Source organism: Colossoma macropomum, unplaced genomic scaffold (genome assembly GCF_904425465.1).
Source record: "Colossoma macropomum unplaced genomic scaffold, Colossoma_macropomum, whole genome shotgun sequence".
NCBI classification, from domain to species: domain Eukaryota; kingdom Metazoa; phylum Chordata; class Actinopteri; order Characiformes; family Serrasalmidae; genus Colossoma; species Colossoma macropomum.
Genome location: NW_023494804.1, coordinates 25,092,080 through 25,105,908, shown reverse-complemented (window position 1 = coordinate 25,105,908; position 13,829 = coordinate 25,092,080). Strand labels below are relative to the sequence as shown.

The following is a 13,829-nucleotide window of genomic DNA, read 5'->3' as shown; positions in this document are numbered from 1 at the left end:
TACTGCTTCATTTTTCTCTGTTACTTCTTACCAAACCTCAGAAAAATGAAACATTATGATACATATTGTGTATCAAAATATTGTATTTTTGCTGTATTACTCATTTTGTTGTTAAGTAATTTTATATAGACTTGCTAATGGGGTTTCTGATGCTGCATAACAGCTTAAACAGTAGGAGCGGTCATCTTAATGCCTGAATTTTGTTTTTTTTTCTGTACATTAAACATGTCTTGGCTGATCAAACACACTCGGAGTAAGAAGAAAATTGTGTACACTTGGTTGAATCATTGTTTTAAATACTAATAAAATAGGTCGTGGATAGAGTGCTATGATTTGCTTTAATTTATATTTGCAATGTAGTGGTTAATTCCTGATTAATTGAGAAGATACTGAAACCATTTTTTATGTAATTTGCACCATATTATTTGAGTGATAAGTCTATCCAGGTCTGTGGAGTAGTACAGCGGTACGTGCTATGCATATCTCAGACAACGTCAGAGCTTTTTGTTTGATCTGACCAGCCTTGGCCATCAATCAAACGAGTCCATCCATTATTCATAACTCGATTAAGCTTGCCGGGAGAGAGAGGCTGGTGCTGGGCGTGTCAATCAGCATCATACGGGGAGTCTATTGATTTTCCGTCCTTAATAATGCTCTCCTGGAAGTTGTGTTACTGAGCTTGTGGCAGCACTATGATAAGCTTTGAGTTTACAATCAGAGAGCACAGTGGATTTGCATAGGTAGAAGTGTTTCATTTGTGGACCCCTGTTGATGCAATTGCAACATCTGACAGCCATTTCTTGTTGAGTTTTAAGGAGCAGTCACTTCAAAATTATCTACGTTATTCTAATAAAGTGTTTCATTTAAAATTCCTCCTTATCAAAGTTCCTTTCCTTTTGTAATGTATATTAAAGGGGAATTCCACAGATTTTTCTACATTTCTACATAATTAAATCAAGATGCAAACAAAGTCATCCAGAGTGTTTTAATGTGAAATGTTTTGTTATGTAAAAACTTACCAATTCGATTTTTTTTACAATGGTGGTGGACAGGAACCAGGGGTCACAATGTCTACAACACAAATATGACCTTTTTATTTTCTATCCAAAACCACCAATGACCCTACACATGTCTTCTGAGTTTTAAATACACTGTTGATCATAGAAAAATAGTATTAAATCTGAAAAAAATAATTTTCTTTGGGGACTATTTTGCCTTACAACACCCTGCATGTTGCTCTTCCTTCTGAATGTTGTATTATGTCTCGGGCATCAGACAATGATTTCATAACCCTGTCATGTAATAGCTTTCTGTGAGGTAGTTTTAGAGGCGTTAAAACTCTTCGGACGTTTGGTTTCAATCACTGCTGTGAACGATAATGACTCTGTAAGTTTCATTAGAATGGCACATTTCACATCAAACCACTCTGAGTGACTTTGTTTACATCATAATAATTTAATTATGCAAAAAAATAAGTGGAATTCCCTTGAAATGGCAAAAAAAAAAGTTATTTTATACCTCATTCTGAATGCAGTGCTGACACTGTACTGTCTCTCTCTCTTCAGTGGACTTTGTGCCTCATGCCTCCATGGACACGGCCCACCACATGCTCTTATATGGCTGCAGAACCCCCTACTCCACCAAAGGCTACTGGTAAGTGCCTAACTGGAGATAATTTTTCACCTTTAAAGTTGAATTGATGGACAATACTGATGCATTGTCTCCTCAGGGATCAATAAAGTATCTTTATTATCATCTATCTATCTAATTTACACTTGCAGCTCAGCATGAAGGAGTGGTATTTTAGATGTATGGATTTGCCATTTTCTTGTAACCAAAGCTGACAAATAGCTTTGTTGACCATAATTTATAAACTCTTTGAGAGAGAAAGGGAGAAAAAACAGAAAAGCATGTATGAAATTATGAAAACAAATGGGGCAAATGTATCATTACAAGCTGCTGGAGAGCACAAATTGATTTTATTTAGGCTTGTGCACTAAGTGTTAGTGTTGCACCATTAACAAAATCAAGCAGCCCACTTTGGCTTCGTCGTGCCGTGTTACCGAGGCAGCTAATGCGTGGGATGACTGCTGTGTCCCGAGAGAGAGAGAAAGCAAGCATGAGACTCTCTCTAATAAACCCGCCTGTTACCATGGTAACCGCTGCCACCTTGACAACAGGGATTCTCAGAGCTGGCCCGTGGGCCGAGGAGTGTTGGGGGGTGTTCCTTTCTCATCTCCAGCCCCCTCAGCCCCCTCAGCCCCACCCCTCTACCCGTCGCTTTCTCCTCTTTGGGCTGTGTGATAAGAAACACAAAGAGAACATTAGTCAAATCAAGACTGTTTTAGGCCAGAACATCACACAAAAACCTTTAGTGCCTCAGCAAAGAAAAAACCAAGGCCCCGTTTCCAACCAGCTAATGAGATTGCACCACAAAGCCTGTGGGGTTTCTTAGTCGGTTTTGTCATTGAAATGCAGTGGCGGTGAATATGAATGCGCCTTTTGGGAACAGCGAGAATTAAATGTATATTTTTAAACCCAAGAGTTTACTCGGCTGCTTTTATTTTCACTTTAGGTTCATCGCATTTGAATTGCTACCGTGGCAGACTCTTCACCGCCTTGTATTTTTGACAATCTGCCCCCACTCTTGTTAATGTAGCCCTGCTTTTCATCAAAAATTCATCTCCCAAGATTCCACCAAGGCCCCCTCCTTCAGAACGGCATCAGGCATTCAGTGTCAAACATGGGGAGAGGCTGCGAACTGCCTGTGAGGCTCCTGAAATCAAAGAGGCTCCAGAGGATCAGTGGGGTGTGTGTGAAAAATAGGCCAGACCATGTGACTCACTATCACATCCAACACCAGCATGCCCACAGTGAGCCAGCGAAGCTTTGAAAGACAGAAAAAGACTGTCCTAGACATTGAACAGGATAGGCCTGTGTGCAGATGTGACAAAAACGATGCAGCAGATATATTGAAATGAGGCTTAGATGTCTAGAGTTATTATTGTCATTTTGCTATGTGTTTGATTCATATGGCATGATTACCTATATATAATTAATTCGCCTATATATTCATTAATTGAAAGTCATTAATTACATAGTTATCTTAGTAATGAATTTTTATGTTCTGTATTGCGCTGCACTTCCAACTAATAGTGGGTGGTCTACTGCTTCATCTGGTACACCGGTTGAAATTCTTGCTGATGTATGAATTTTGTCAACCATAATACTAAATAAAACACATTAGTCAAAAAACTCTACATGCCACTGTTCAAATTATGTTTTGTTGATTTTCTTAGTAAAAATTAGTCAACACGTTCTTAACATGGAAAAAACCTAAATATTGTGCAGATTTTAGTGCACAATTTCTTTTTATTTGCGTATGAGTGTAACAGATTGGAAAAATGAAAAACATACACAGTAAAATGTGCCATAACTTTTGCACAGACCACATTTATGTTTTTTTTTTTTTCTCAATATGTTAAATTCAGCAAATAAACAATAACTGTGCATTAAAATGTACAGACTTTCTGTAGAGCAGGGGTGTCCAATCTTATCCGCTGCAGGTTTTCACTCCAACAAAGCAGAGCACACCTGATCAGTTGTCATGGAGTTTGCCCAGGGGAGCTCACACTTTTGCAGCTGAATATAAATACACTATACCGTGATGTACTGAAACATTCTGAAATTTCAGTCGTACATACATTTGCTGACAAGCAAAGTTGTATGCACCACAACTTTTCATCAAATTATAATAAAATATCACCTCTTCTGCTTACAAACACAATTATGGTATTGATAGAAAGTGAAAAATACCCACATTCAAGAAAAGGTCTCTGCCATTTTTAATGAGCTCTGAGTAGGAAGTAATTAGCCAAAATGTAAGAGACATTTTAAAATGTGTTTGGAGGTACTAGGATCGTTAGAAACAAGAAAAACATTTTGTGCTGAATAATGGGAGTTAGGTAAAAGTATGCTTTTAAATTAGGCATGATTGTCACAAAAACGCCTTAATTTCCAGAATGTGGTTTGATGGTTTAGCTGGATTTCTTTAATAGTGATTTATTAGCTGAAACATGGTATAGGATGAAAATATTCAGATTTGATGTCAGAAATGATCCATCATGACAATGTGTGGTAGCACCCGTGGCTGCACATTCTGTCTCATGTAGATGGGAATTCCTGCGTTAGTGCACTGGCTCACCATTATAATTTGAGTTGTCTGTGTACAGTGAAGATAATTAGAAATACTCTGTGTCTTATGTCACTCACAGTTTTGTGTTAAAATTCTTTGCAGCATCTCTATCCCCAAATGTAACCCTGTTTACGCATGTCATCAGCGTATTTATTTATATTGCCATTAGTGTTGTGTGTCTACTATTAATAGTGGAGCTGAATAATGAAGCTCAGCTGCAGCTGGTTGTACTGACTGGTGTGTATGTTTGCTCACGTGTTTGTGCAGGGATTGTGGAACAGAGCAGGGCACCTGTGAGGACGAGGCCAAGATCATGTATGCCTGGGCCAGGGATGCCCCTCCCACCAAACTCCCTAAAGGTGCTCTCTCTCTCTCTCTGTCTTTCTCTCTCTCGGCCACTTCGGAATGGCCAATAAATTTTAAGAATAGGAAAGTTTTGTTTTGCTTATGGAGACCTCAGAGGTGAGCTCAACTCATCTGTTGTGTTCCTTCTGTGAAAATGTTCCCTCTGTTGTGGGACAGCATTGTCCATCAACAATATTCCCCAAAATCAGCCGATTCTAGGTATGCTTGTTGGATTTGTTGGATATATTCACTCTCCTTTGAATGTACTACATACTATATAAAACTCAGAAATCAGTTAGAATTGTTTTTTAATGTGCAGTTGGGGCACAGTTGGTCCTTCTATCTGGGCACTCTTTTAGGTATTCTTCTATTTGACTGAATTTCACAAATTGCTTTTGCATTACCTGAGGCTAAACACTTAACAGAATCACAATATAACCGAAATAACTGACATAATTTTATATTTATAGTTTTGTTTTAGTCTCCAGTTTTTTTATTTCAACAGTCTTTGACTGACTCATGTGATCGTCAGTCCTCCATTGTCACATTTGTCAAATTCAAATAAATATCAGAATCTCACAGTCTTAAATAATATAAATACTGTAGCACTAGAGGTGGAGTTACCCAGAATTATTTTGAGTTTTGGTTTCTAGGATTAATTACCTGTTTTTTTTCTTATTTTTCATTAGTTCTCTTCATAAAGAAAATATTTGTTTTGTATTGTAACAAAAGATATGTCATCCTCATGCTCAAGGTTAGGTATGGATGCTTTTTATGTCTTTTGCTCAATTAACAGGAGGTTATGAATTCTAGTCCTGGCAATAGTTATTATTGTTTGCAGATAACGATAAAACCACAGGTTATGGATATTAGTCAATATTATTGCCCAACTGATATATCAGTCATCTTATAACATATATCTCACTTGAATGTCAAGTTAAATTGAATCCATGATGTGGAAGTGGCTAAGACCCGCCTACTTTGATAGGAAAGGGTGATTTTAACTGGCCTGCAAAATGACCAGTCACAAACAGCGGAATTTACAAAGAAAATTACACAAAGTGTAATATTTCTTATCTTTCCTGTTTGCTCTCTTCTCCTTTCTTTCTTCTCTTTCCACTTTGTAACTCTCTGGCCGTGCCTCTTGATCGCTTTTGTCCTCATCCTATCACTGACCCCAAACTTGCCAGATCATTCTTAATCAGAGGACTTACCCTGGGCCATTGTAATTACTCTCTAGTGACTGTCTTTATCAACTTATCTGCAAAGAAAAGACAGCCGCAGGGCCAGTAATTGGTTTCTCGTCTACTATTCACTACTCTTTCTCTCTCTCTCCTTGTCTTTCTTTAACATGCTTTCTTACCTGATCTCCCACTGTGTCTAACGTTAACACTCGTGCTCCTTTCTTTCCAGATGTTGGCTTTAAAGTTGGCGGAGATACCAGAATTACCTACTTTGTGCTGCAAATTCACTATGGTGATGTCAAAAACTTTAGAGGTAAGTTTATTGTTCTCAACAACAGCCTGGAGCTCAGGCAGCATACTGATGCAGAGTAGCTCTGAATGAATACTGGCACAGTGGTGCTGTTTCTGAGCCAAGTAATAATGAGAAAACAAAGTGAGGGAACTTGGTGAAACCAATTTGTCTGCTGTCACATTCTTATTTCTTGATTTTGATTTTGATTGGTTTGAATATTTAATTTGTTATTCTGTTCAAATTACATTTAATATGGTTTGTGGAAATATAGGAGTGGGTGCTTTGTTCATAATTATGACTAGAGTGCTTAATTTGCCTCAGAGGTATTTCCTCTCTCATTTGTAAGAAGCGATCTGTCAAAATTTCTAAAGGTATCTCATTGCTGTCTTCACGAAAACCAACACTGAAACAAACTTTTTAAAAACATTTTGTTAACTTCAATGTCCGGTAATGCAACAAGATTTTGTTGGGTAATTTTCATAATTTTTTGGTCCGTTTAGAGCTCTGTAGAGACTTGACTATTAATGCTGCACCTGCCCTTTTCAACCATATATCTTATTCATCTCTCCCCGCAAAAACTAGTGTCAATCCTGCCCACACTTGCCCACAAACCTACCACACGTAATGCCGCCCACACCCACCAACTTTGGGTTAGTCCTTGTCTGCACTTGCCTGCATTGTAGCCTTTCTAATCTGCATTAGTGGTGTAGAGCATGCCAACTCAACTCCTGTGACACAGCAGAACAGCCTCCAGACCCATCATACCTCCACATACCCAGCCACAAAAAAAGATTTGAATTGTTCGAAAGGATCAAGAAAATATTTTGTGTATTTTTAAGCAAAACAAAACCATGAGATATCACTCACTGCACCAGAGTGATCTGTATCAACATTATATTATTAGCTAATAACGCTATTAAGTGTCTATAAGCCAAAATGAAATTAATCCCAACATAGATTACTATAGCTAGATTAGTTACTGCGGCATGCAATGATGTAAGTTGATAAGATAATTTTGTGCATAAATGTCTTACTAGTGGAGGTAATAGAGCTTCATTATGTTTATGCATTGTGTGATAATTACTAACATGTTTTTCTTTGCGGCACACTTGCACAAGCAGCCAATAATTGTCCAAGTCAGCCCCACCAAACAAGCCATAATAGGTGTCTGCATGATCCTAAAACCTTTCGGCTCCTTAGCTGTTATCACAGCAGTGCCCCTAAACTAATCCTGCTCACAAATTATTTTGCATATCACGTGGAACCTGTGGGTAAACCCACCTTTTGCAGACCTCTAGGGCCATGAATTGTTCACACATTGTAAGGGGCAGCGAGCATCTTCAAATGGTGTGAACAATAAAGAGCTATGATGTTTTGATATGGCAGTATTTTAGGCCTTTCAAAGACCATACGATTTTGGTGCACAGCAACTGGTTCTTCTTAGTAACATTTTAAAGCAGCAGTAAATGCAATGTCCACTAATAAGCTAAGCTAACCACAGGCAGCTAAATAAAGGATGACACAGGCTTCTGTGTTTTTTTTTTCCTTGCCTTTGTTAACATGCAGAGAGACTTGTTGCTGGATACAGTTTAATAGACAGCTCCAGAGAATCTTCTAACACTGCTTAGCTATTTGCAGTACTTCACACACTGTTTCACTCGCCTCTCTGAAAATGCCCTGCGCTAAGAGTAATTTAAGAACATGCTCTCTGAACATTTGCCTTTTTTGGGGTGAAACCATTGACCTACTCATTATTTTCTCCACCTGCCTGCCTGTCTTTTACTTCAAAGGCTGAGCATTTTTTTATTTTTGAGCTGAGCCAGCGAGAGGGATTCATCACCTCTGTGTTATTTTATGGTACATTGATTCAGGCAAAAAATGATGTAGAGGAATATGGTTTTGGGGTTGCTGTCTTTGCATGTGGACTGTGAGGTAAATTATGATGATCAGCCTGGGCTGATGTCTTGTCTTGGTTTTAGATCACCATAGAGACTGCTCAGGACTTACTCTAAGAATGACTTCCAAACCGTAAGTATCTGAACCCCATTGTTTTTCTTAATTGCTGTTTTTTTTTGTTTAGTTAACTTCAGAATTCTCTCAGGGATTATAAACCTTCATGCTTTAATAGTCACTGTATTTAATTGGACGTTGTAGCTCAGTAAACGTCAGAATTAGATTCACTGAAGCAGTTGTTTTTCTTATAAGCTACTCATTAATTGTGACTGAAGACATCTTAGCTATTAGATCTGTCAACTTAAGACCGCTTTTTTAAGAAGGATGTTTAATTATAAGCCTCGTGTCCATTTGTAGCATGTGCTGCCACAATAATTTGCCATTTCCACTGGAAATGAACTGAGTGGTGCTCTAAATGGACTCAGTTTTTGTCCTTATATTTTCAGTTCAGTTTTTATCCTCAATATAGCTGTGCACTATCCAGCACCCAGCAGGAGCTAAATCAGTTAATAACAAAATCATGAACTGAATCTCTCCTACTGTGGGATTCCCACGTCTAATGCTAAGACTCATTTCTAATGAAGAACTGAGTAAGAACACAAGTGTGCGAGGGGCTGAGACTGCATCGTTGATCCAAATTCAGCCTAGGCACTTTGTTTCACACTTACTGGTAGTGGAGATAGATAAGTGAATATGACTGAGTCTTGACCTGAGTTTTCCTTTCTCTCTTGTATTTGCTCTGCTCACACACAAAGCACTGTCCATTTAAGCCTGTCCTACTTATTAATACGCTCTTACTTAATGTATGCTTAATGTGATGTACAAGCACTTTATTAGGAACGCCCGTACACCTACTCATTCATGCAATTATCTAATCAGCCAATCATGTGGCAGCAGCACAGTGCATAAAATCATGCAGATACGGGCCAGCAGCTTCAGGTAATGTCACATCAGCCATCAGAATGGGACAAAAATGTGATCTCAGTGACTTTGACCATGGCATGATTGTTGGTGCCAGACGGGCTGGTTTGAGTATTTCTGTAACTTCACAACAGACTCTAAAGTTTACTCAGAATGGTGCAATAAAGGAAAAACATGAGCGGCAGCTGTTTGGTAACATCTTTTTCATGAGAAAGACCAATGGAGAATGAATAGACTGGTTCTAGCCAAGTTCAGTGTTCTTTAGTGGCCTTCCCAATCACAGAATGTGAATCCAATAGAACATCTTTGGGATGTGAAAGAACAGAAGATTTTCATCATAAAAGTGCACAAGAAAAATCTACAGGAATTGCATGATGCAGTCACCACCATGGACCGGAATCTCAAAGAAATGTTTGTAACATCTTGTGGAATCTATGGCACAAAGAATTGAGGCTGTTTTGAGAGCAAACGGAGGCCCTAGCCAGCGTTAGTATAGTGTTCCCAATAAAGCAATCGGTGAGCATACGTTTAGATACTTTGTAGGACAGTTGAGTTCTCATACATTCAAAAATATCGAACATTATTAACAAAGTCATTACTTTTCACCCCCCTTTGCGAGATCCAGAGGCTGTTTGGCCAGAAACGATGCTAACTGCATCAGTTCAGAGATGGTCAGAATTCAGCAACTGTAATCACCTTGATAGCTATTATGACAGCAATGATCTTATTAATGTAAAGTTTAAAATTTTCTCTTTTTCAACACCTGACTGCTTTTTGGTTGTTTGTCTATTGTAAATACAATGTATTTGGATTGTTCTACCAAACTGGCAGAAGTGACCATTTTAGCTCATTTTGAGCATAACTGAACCCTTGAACAGTTGTACACACATTGAATCATATTATTTTTCAATAAAAGTCAAAAAGGTTTACTTAATCACAGAAAACGTGTTTCGATAGTGACATTTCTTAAGGTTACACACTTTAACCTTATGTTTAGACTTTGGGACACATTTTATTCAAAACATTGGGATCTAAAAGGCTTGTTATTGATTTGTTTCATCAGAGTAACAATAAAATGCAAATGTGAAGTGTATTCCTGTTCATATGTTTGCTTGTTCAACATGTAAACAGTCACTTTATTAAAGGAGAAGAGTAGATTAATAGGCAGAAATATCTGCTTATTGTACTTTGGCATCATTGGGTTAAAGAATCATTTAAATTCCAGAATAATTATCAGAAACATACCCCTTGTGTATCTACCCGACTGTCAGTTCAGCCATGCATTCTGTAATAAGGGTTTCAAAAACCTGTGGGACGGAGAAGAATTAGCAGAGCTGAACAAATCTGTGTACAAATAGCTCTGACTGAGAAATCATTACAGTCTCGCAAGCTGAAGTATGGGAATCCTTGATAACCCATGAATGCATAGAACAGATCTATTTTAAGATTTTAGCTCTTTGATGCTCAAATGTTTAGTGAAATGAATGTGATGTCACTAGGGTGAGGATCTGATGTCATTTTACATTTTCCCGTGCAGACAGCCCTATATTGCTGGCATGTATCTGATGATGTCTGTGGATACAGTCATCCCTCCAGGAAATACAGGTAAGGAGCTGCTGCCCAATCTAACACCCTGTATTGCTTAGAGGAACAAACTGGACGACAAATCCATAATCTCATCTACTGGCTACTTCAGAGAAGAGCATTTTGTTTGGTCATCACAGCCTGCGGGTCTGCAGCTTAGTGATTGCAAACAGTTCGTTCTTAGAGCGCTCACTATCCTTTGGCCTGTATCTATGCAGAGATCGATAAAACAGGTTAAAGAGTGGTTTCTTTTGAGACTACACAAAGAAATTAAAAGTAAGGTCAATTCAGAATTTCACCTTCTGCATTGCTTTTTAAAACATTCTCAACTTTAGTCAAAACTCAAGTTTAGTCAAAAGTTGTCTTAACTTACCGTTGAATCACTTAATCAAAGTTAAATGTATAAAATGCAGTATAAGTGAACAGTGAATGTGGTTGCCTCCTTATACCTTATATGGGAGGGGTAGGAGAACTCAGTAGAAAGCCACCAAATATTTAATCAATTTCAGTTTATAAAAAGTGTTTTTTTGCATAAGCTCAATTTTTTGTTCCTTAAAAAGGACAACATTTGACTAAAGTTGAGAAAATTAAAAAAAAGCTATACAGAACAGAAGATATAAAAAGTTGATATAAAAGTTGACCATACTTTTAATTTTTTTCAGTAAAGGCCCCTTTATACTGTTGAATATGTGTAAATTCTTTGTGCCACAGAAATTGAAATAGTACTTGATGCAGTACTTACTACAACATGTTGCTGCTTGTTTCTTCACAGTTACCAATGCAGACATTGCTTGCACTTACGAGTCGTATCCGATGCACCCTTTTGCCTTCAGGACCCACACTCATCGCCTTGGTGAGTTGCTTCATTTACAGGGACAGAATATTTTAATTTAATTTAAAAAAATATTTTTTGCCTTTAATTCCATGCTAATATACTGAACAGAATTCATTTAATGTCCCAAAAATAATAAATGTTTTATGTGTGGGCTCCAGGCAAAGTCGTTAGCGGTTACAGAATTCGAAATGGACAGTGGACATTGATTGGGCGTCAATCCCCGCAGTTACCACAGGTACTCCTTTAAAAACATACACCATCGTTCTCCACTGTTTGTGTGACAGGTTACATCACCTTACACTCTCCAAAAAGAACATCACATGGTACAGCTAAAGACAACATATTTAGAGTTAATTTTAACTTTTTTTTACTTTTTTTGTTACGTTTTCATTTAAATCACTGTTTTCTGAGTCAGATATATGCTATGTACTAAATGCTCCATAACAAACTCAAAAGTAAAATGATGAACTTGTGGTTCAATTAGTTTCAATATACTATCATTTATTTTAATAATATATTGCAAAAGGGGAACTTTAGATGTGTTTTTTTTTAAAGCTTTACCTAGTTTTCCCCTCTGCTTAGTGGTGGCCAATTATCACTCTCAAGCTATGTCTGGTGAGTAGGAATTGGCCTCTCAGTGATACCAAGCTGGGAGGGTGAAGGCTAGCATGTGCTTCCTCTGAGACATGTAAAGAGCCATCACATCTTTTCAAACTTCTGGAAACACAACAACATTGAACTGCTCAACACGCTTAGAGGAGAACAGTGCAAATCCTGTGATTTCAGTTAATGCATGCTCACATTGCGTCGCATCTTGTTGAGAGATGGGGGGAGAGGGAGGACCATCCTTTCCACCCAGAGACAGCCAGGGCAGTAATGCTTATTTTAGAACCCTGGCCATGGATGGCTATGGTATCACCAGTGATCTACCTTAATAGGTCCAGCACTTATGCAGCATTTACATTGCTCTCATTAATTTCTATGGAGACAGATTATAGTTGTGCACATGAATTTGTGGGAGTGGCAGTGCCACTTTTCTCATTTTTATGCAAATAAGCAGTGAGTTTTGCTGGCCGGCAACCAATCAGATGTGAAAATGTTCCATAGTGTGATGTGTCGTGGGTCATATCCACATTCAAACTACACACTGAAATAAGTGTTGATGAAAGATGGTAGAGAAAGTAGCGGGAGATTTATATATTAAATCACATTTTTGAAAGGAATATTAGACTAGGCTCACACTGCAGGTAAAGAAGGCCCAAATCCCATCTTTTTCTTCATATGTGACATAGATTTGTCCATTATGTGACTATGTGAACAGAAAATAACACATAGAATCTGACACACTTTTATATGTGGTACTGAAATGTGATACAAGTTTGATACACAGCAATGTGAGCTTTGTCTGAAGAGTCATGCAGTGTTTTATCTCAGTCCAACTTAATTTTCATCATAATTTTGTGCATGCATGAACAGACCCTTTATGGTAGTGTCTTGCCTACGGTTACGCTTTACATCTTTTGCTTTGGTGGATGAGAGATACAAACACAGGCGGTGTAAACAAATAAGCACAGCGCTTTCTAATGAGAAGGATCGAATTACCAGATGTTTAAAGTCTTCAAGGATATTTTTTCACAAGAATAAAGAAACAAAAGGCCCAAATGAACCTCGCCTAGATCAAATCTCTTTCTCTGTTTTGGCGCTGAGTTTGTGCCTATTTCCTAGCATTCTTCTTCATGACAGGTAAAACAAGCACAGAAGTTCAGAGTTTTGTCTGTAAACTCTGTGGTCATTTTGGCAACTGCTGTCTGTCCTTCAGGTTAAAGTATCAGTTTGTACATGCTAAAGTTCAGTCTCATTGAAATTGAGAGTGTTCATGTGAAGATGTGTATGCGGTCAGTTCAGAAGGGTGATCTGTTCACACTGACATAGCCCACATTAAAAAAGATCATGTGAATAACCAAACAACAAAATCGGATTTGGGCAATAAATCGTATTTAGGCCACTTTTACTGGCGCTCTCAATGTAGCCTAAACATTTTCTCACCTGCATTTTATCAGTGCACAGAACTAGCCTGGAACTCTACCTGGACAGCTAAACTTGTTTGCATTTTTGGGACGTGGTCACAAAGTGGCCAACATTTGGCAAGGTGAGCATTTTGCTTTGCTGCAATATAAATGCTGCATTTAGACTAATGTGTCTCACATTTTAACACAAATAAAATAGTGATAACACAAGAAGTGTTTTGTTCTTTAACACCATTTCTGACAGTTAATTTTAGCCACATTTTAACACCATCCCCTTGTTAAGAATATTTTAAGTGGACTTTGAGTGATCTGGCTTATTGAGGCAGTTCCAGCAGTTGGCTCAGTCTATGGCAGATGGCATGTCTCTCTAAGTGAAAGGTCAGGATTAAATGTCACGTGCAGGCCGTGCTGTGACAGCAACACTTCCTCTCATGCAGAGCTGCAGCTCAGCCTCGGCAGGAAGCAACGGCTGAGCCGGGCCCTAAGCACATAA

General features: G+C 38.2%; 1 protein-coding gene across 7 annotated transcripts in view; it reads left to right on the top strand.

The window, feature by feature from the left end:
• pam (peptidylglycine alpha-amidating monooxygenase) overlaps positions 1-13,829 on the top strand; it is an 87,229-nt gene that overhangs the window by 26,799 nt on the left and 46,601 nt on the right. For all 7 annotated transcript variants that reach the window (XM_036595116.1, XM_036595119.1, XM_036595113.1 and 4 more), the window contains 7 exons: positions 1,566-1,653; positions 4,463-4,554; positions 5,954-6,037; positions 7,996-8,044; positions 10,428-10,495; positions 11,247-11,327; positions 11,468-11,544. In XM_036595116.1, coding sequence (XP_036451009.1) covers positions 1,566-1,653; positions 4,463-4,554; positions 5,954-6,037; positions 7,996-8,044; positions 10,428-10,495; positions 11,247-11,327; positions 11,468-11,544 — 539 coding nt within the window. The remainder of the gene's footprint in view (positions 1-1,565; positions 1,654-4,462; positions 4,555-5,953; positions 6,038-7,995; positions 8,045-10,427; positions 10,496-11,246; positions 11,328-11,467; positions 11,545-13,829) is intronic.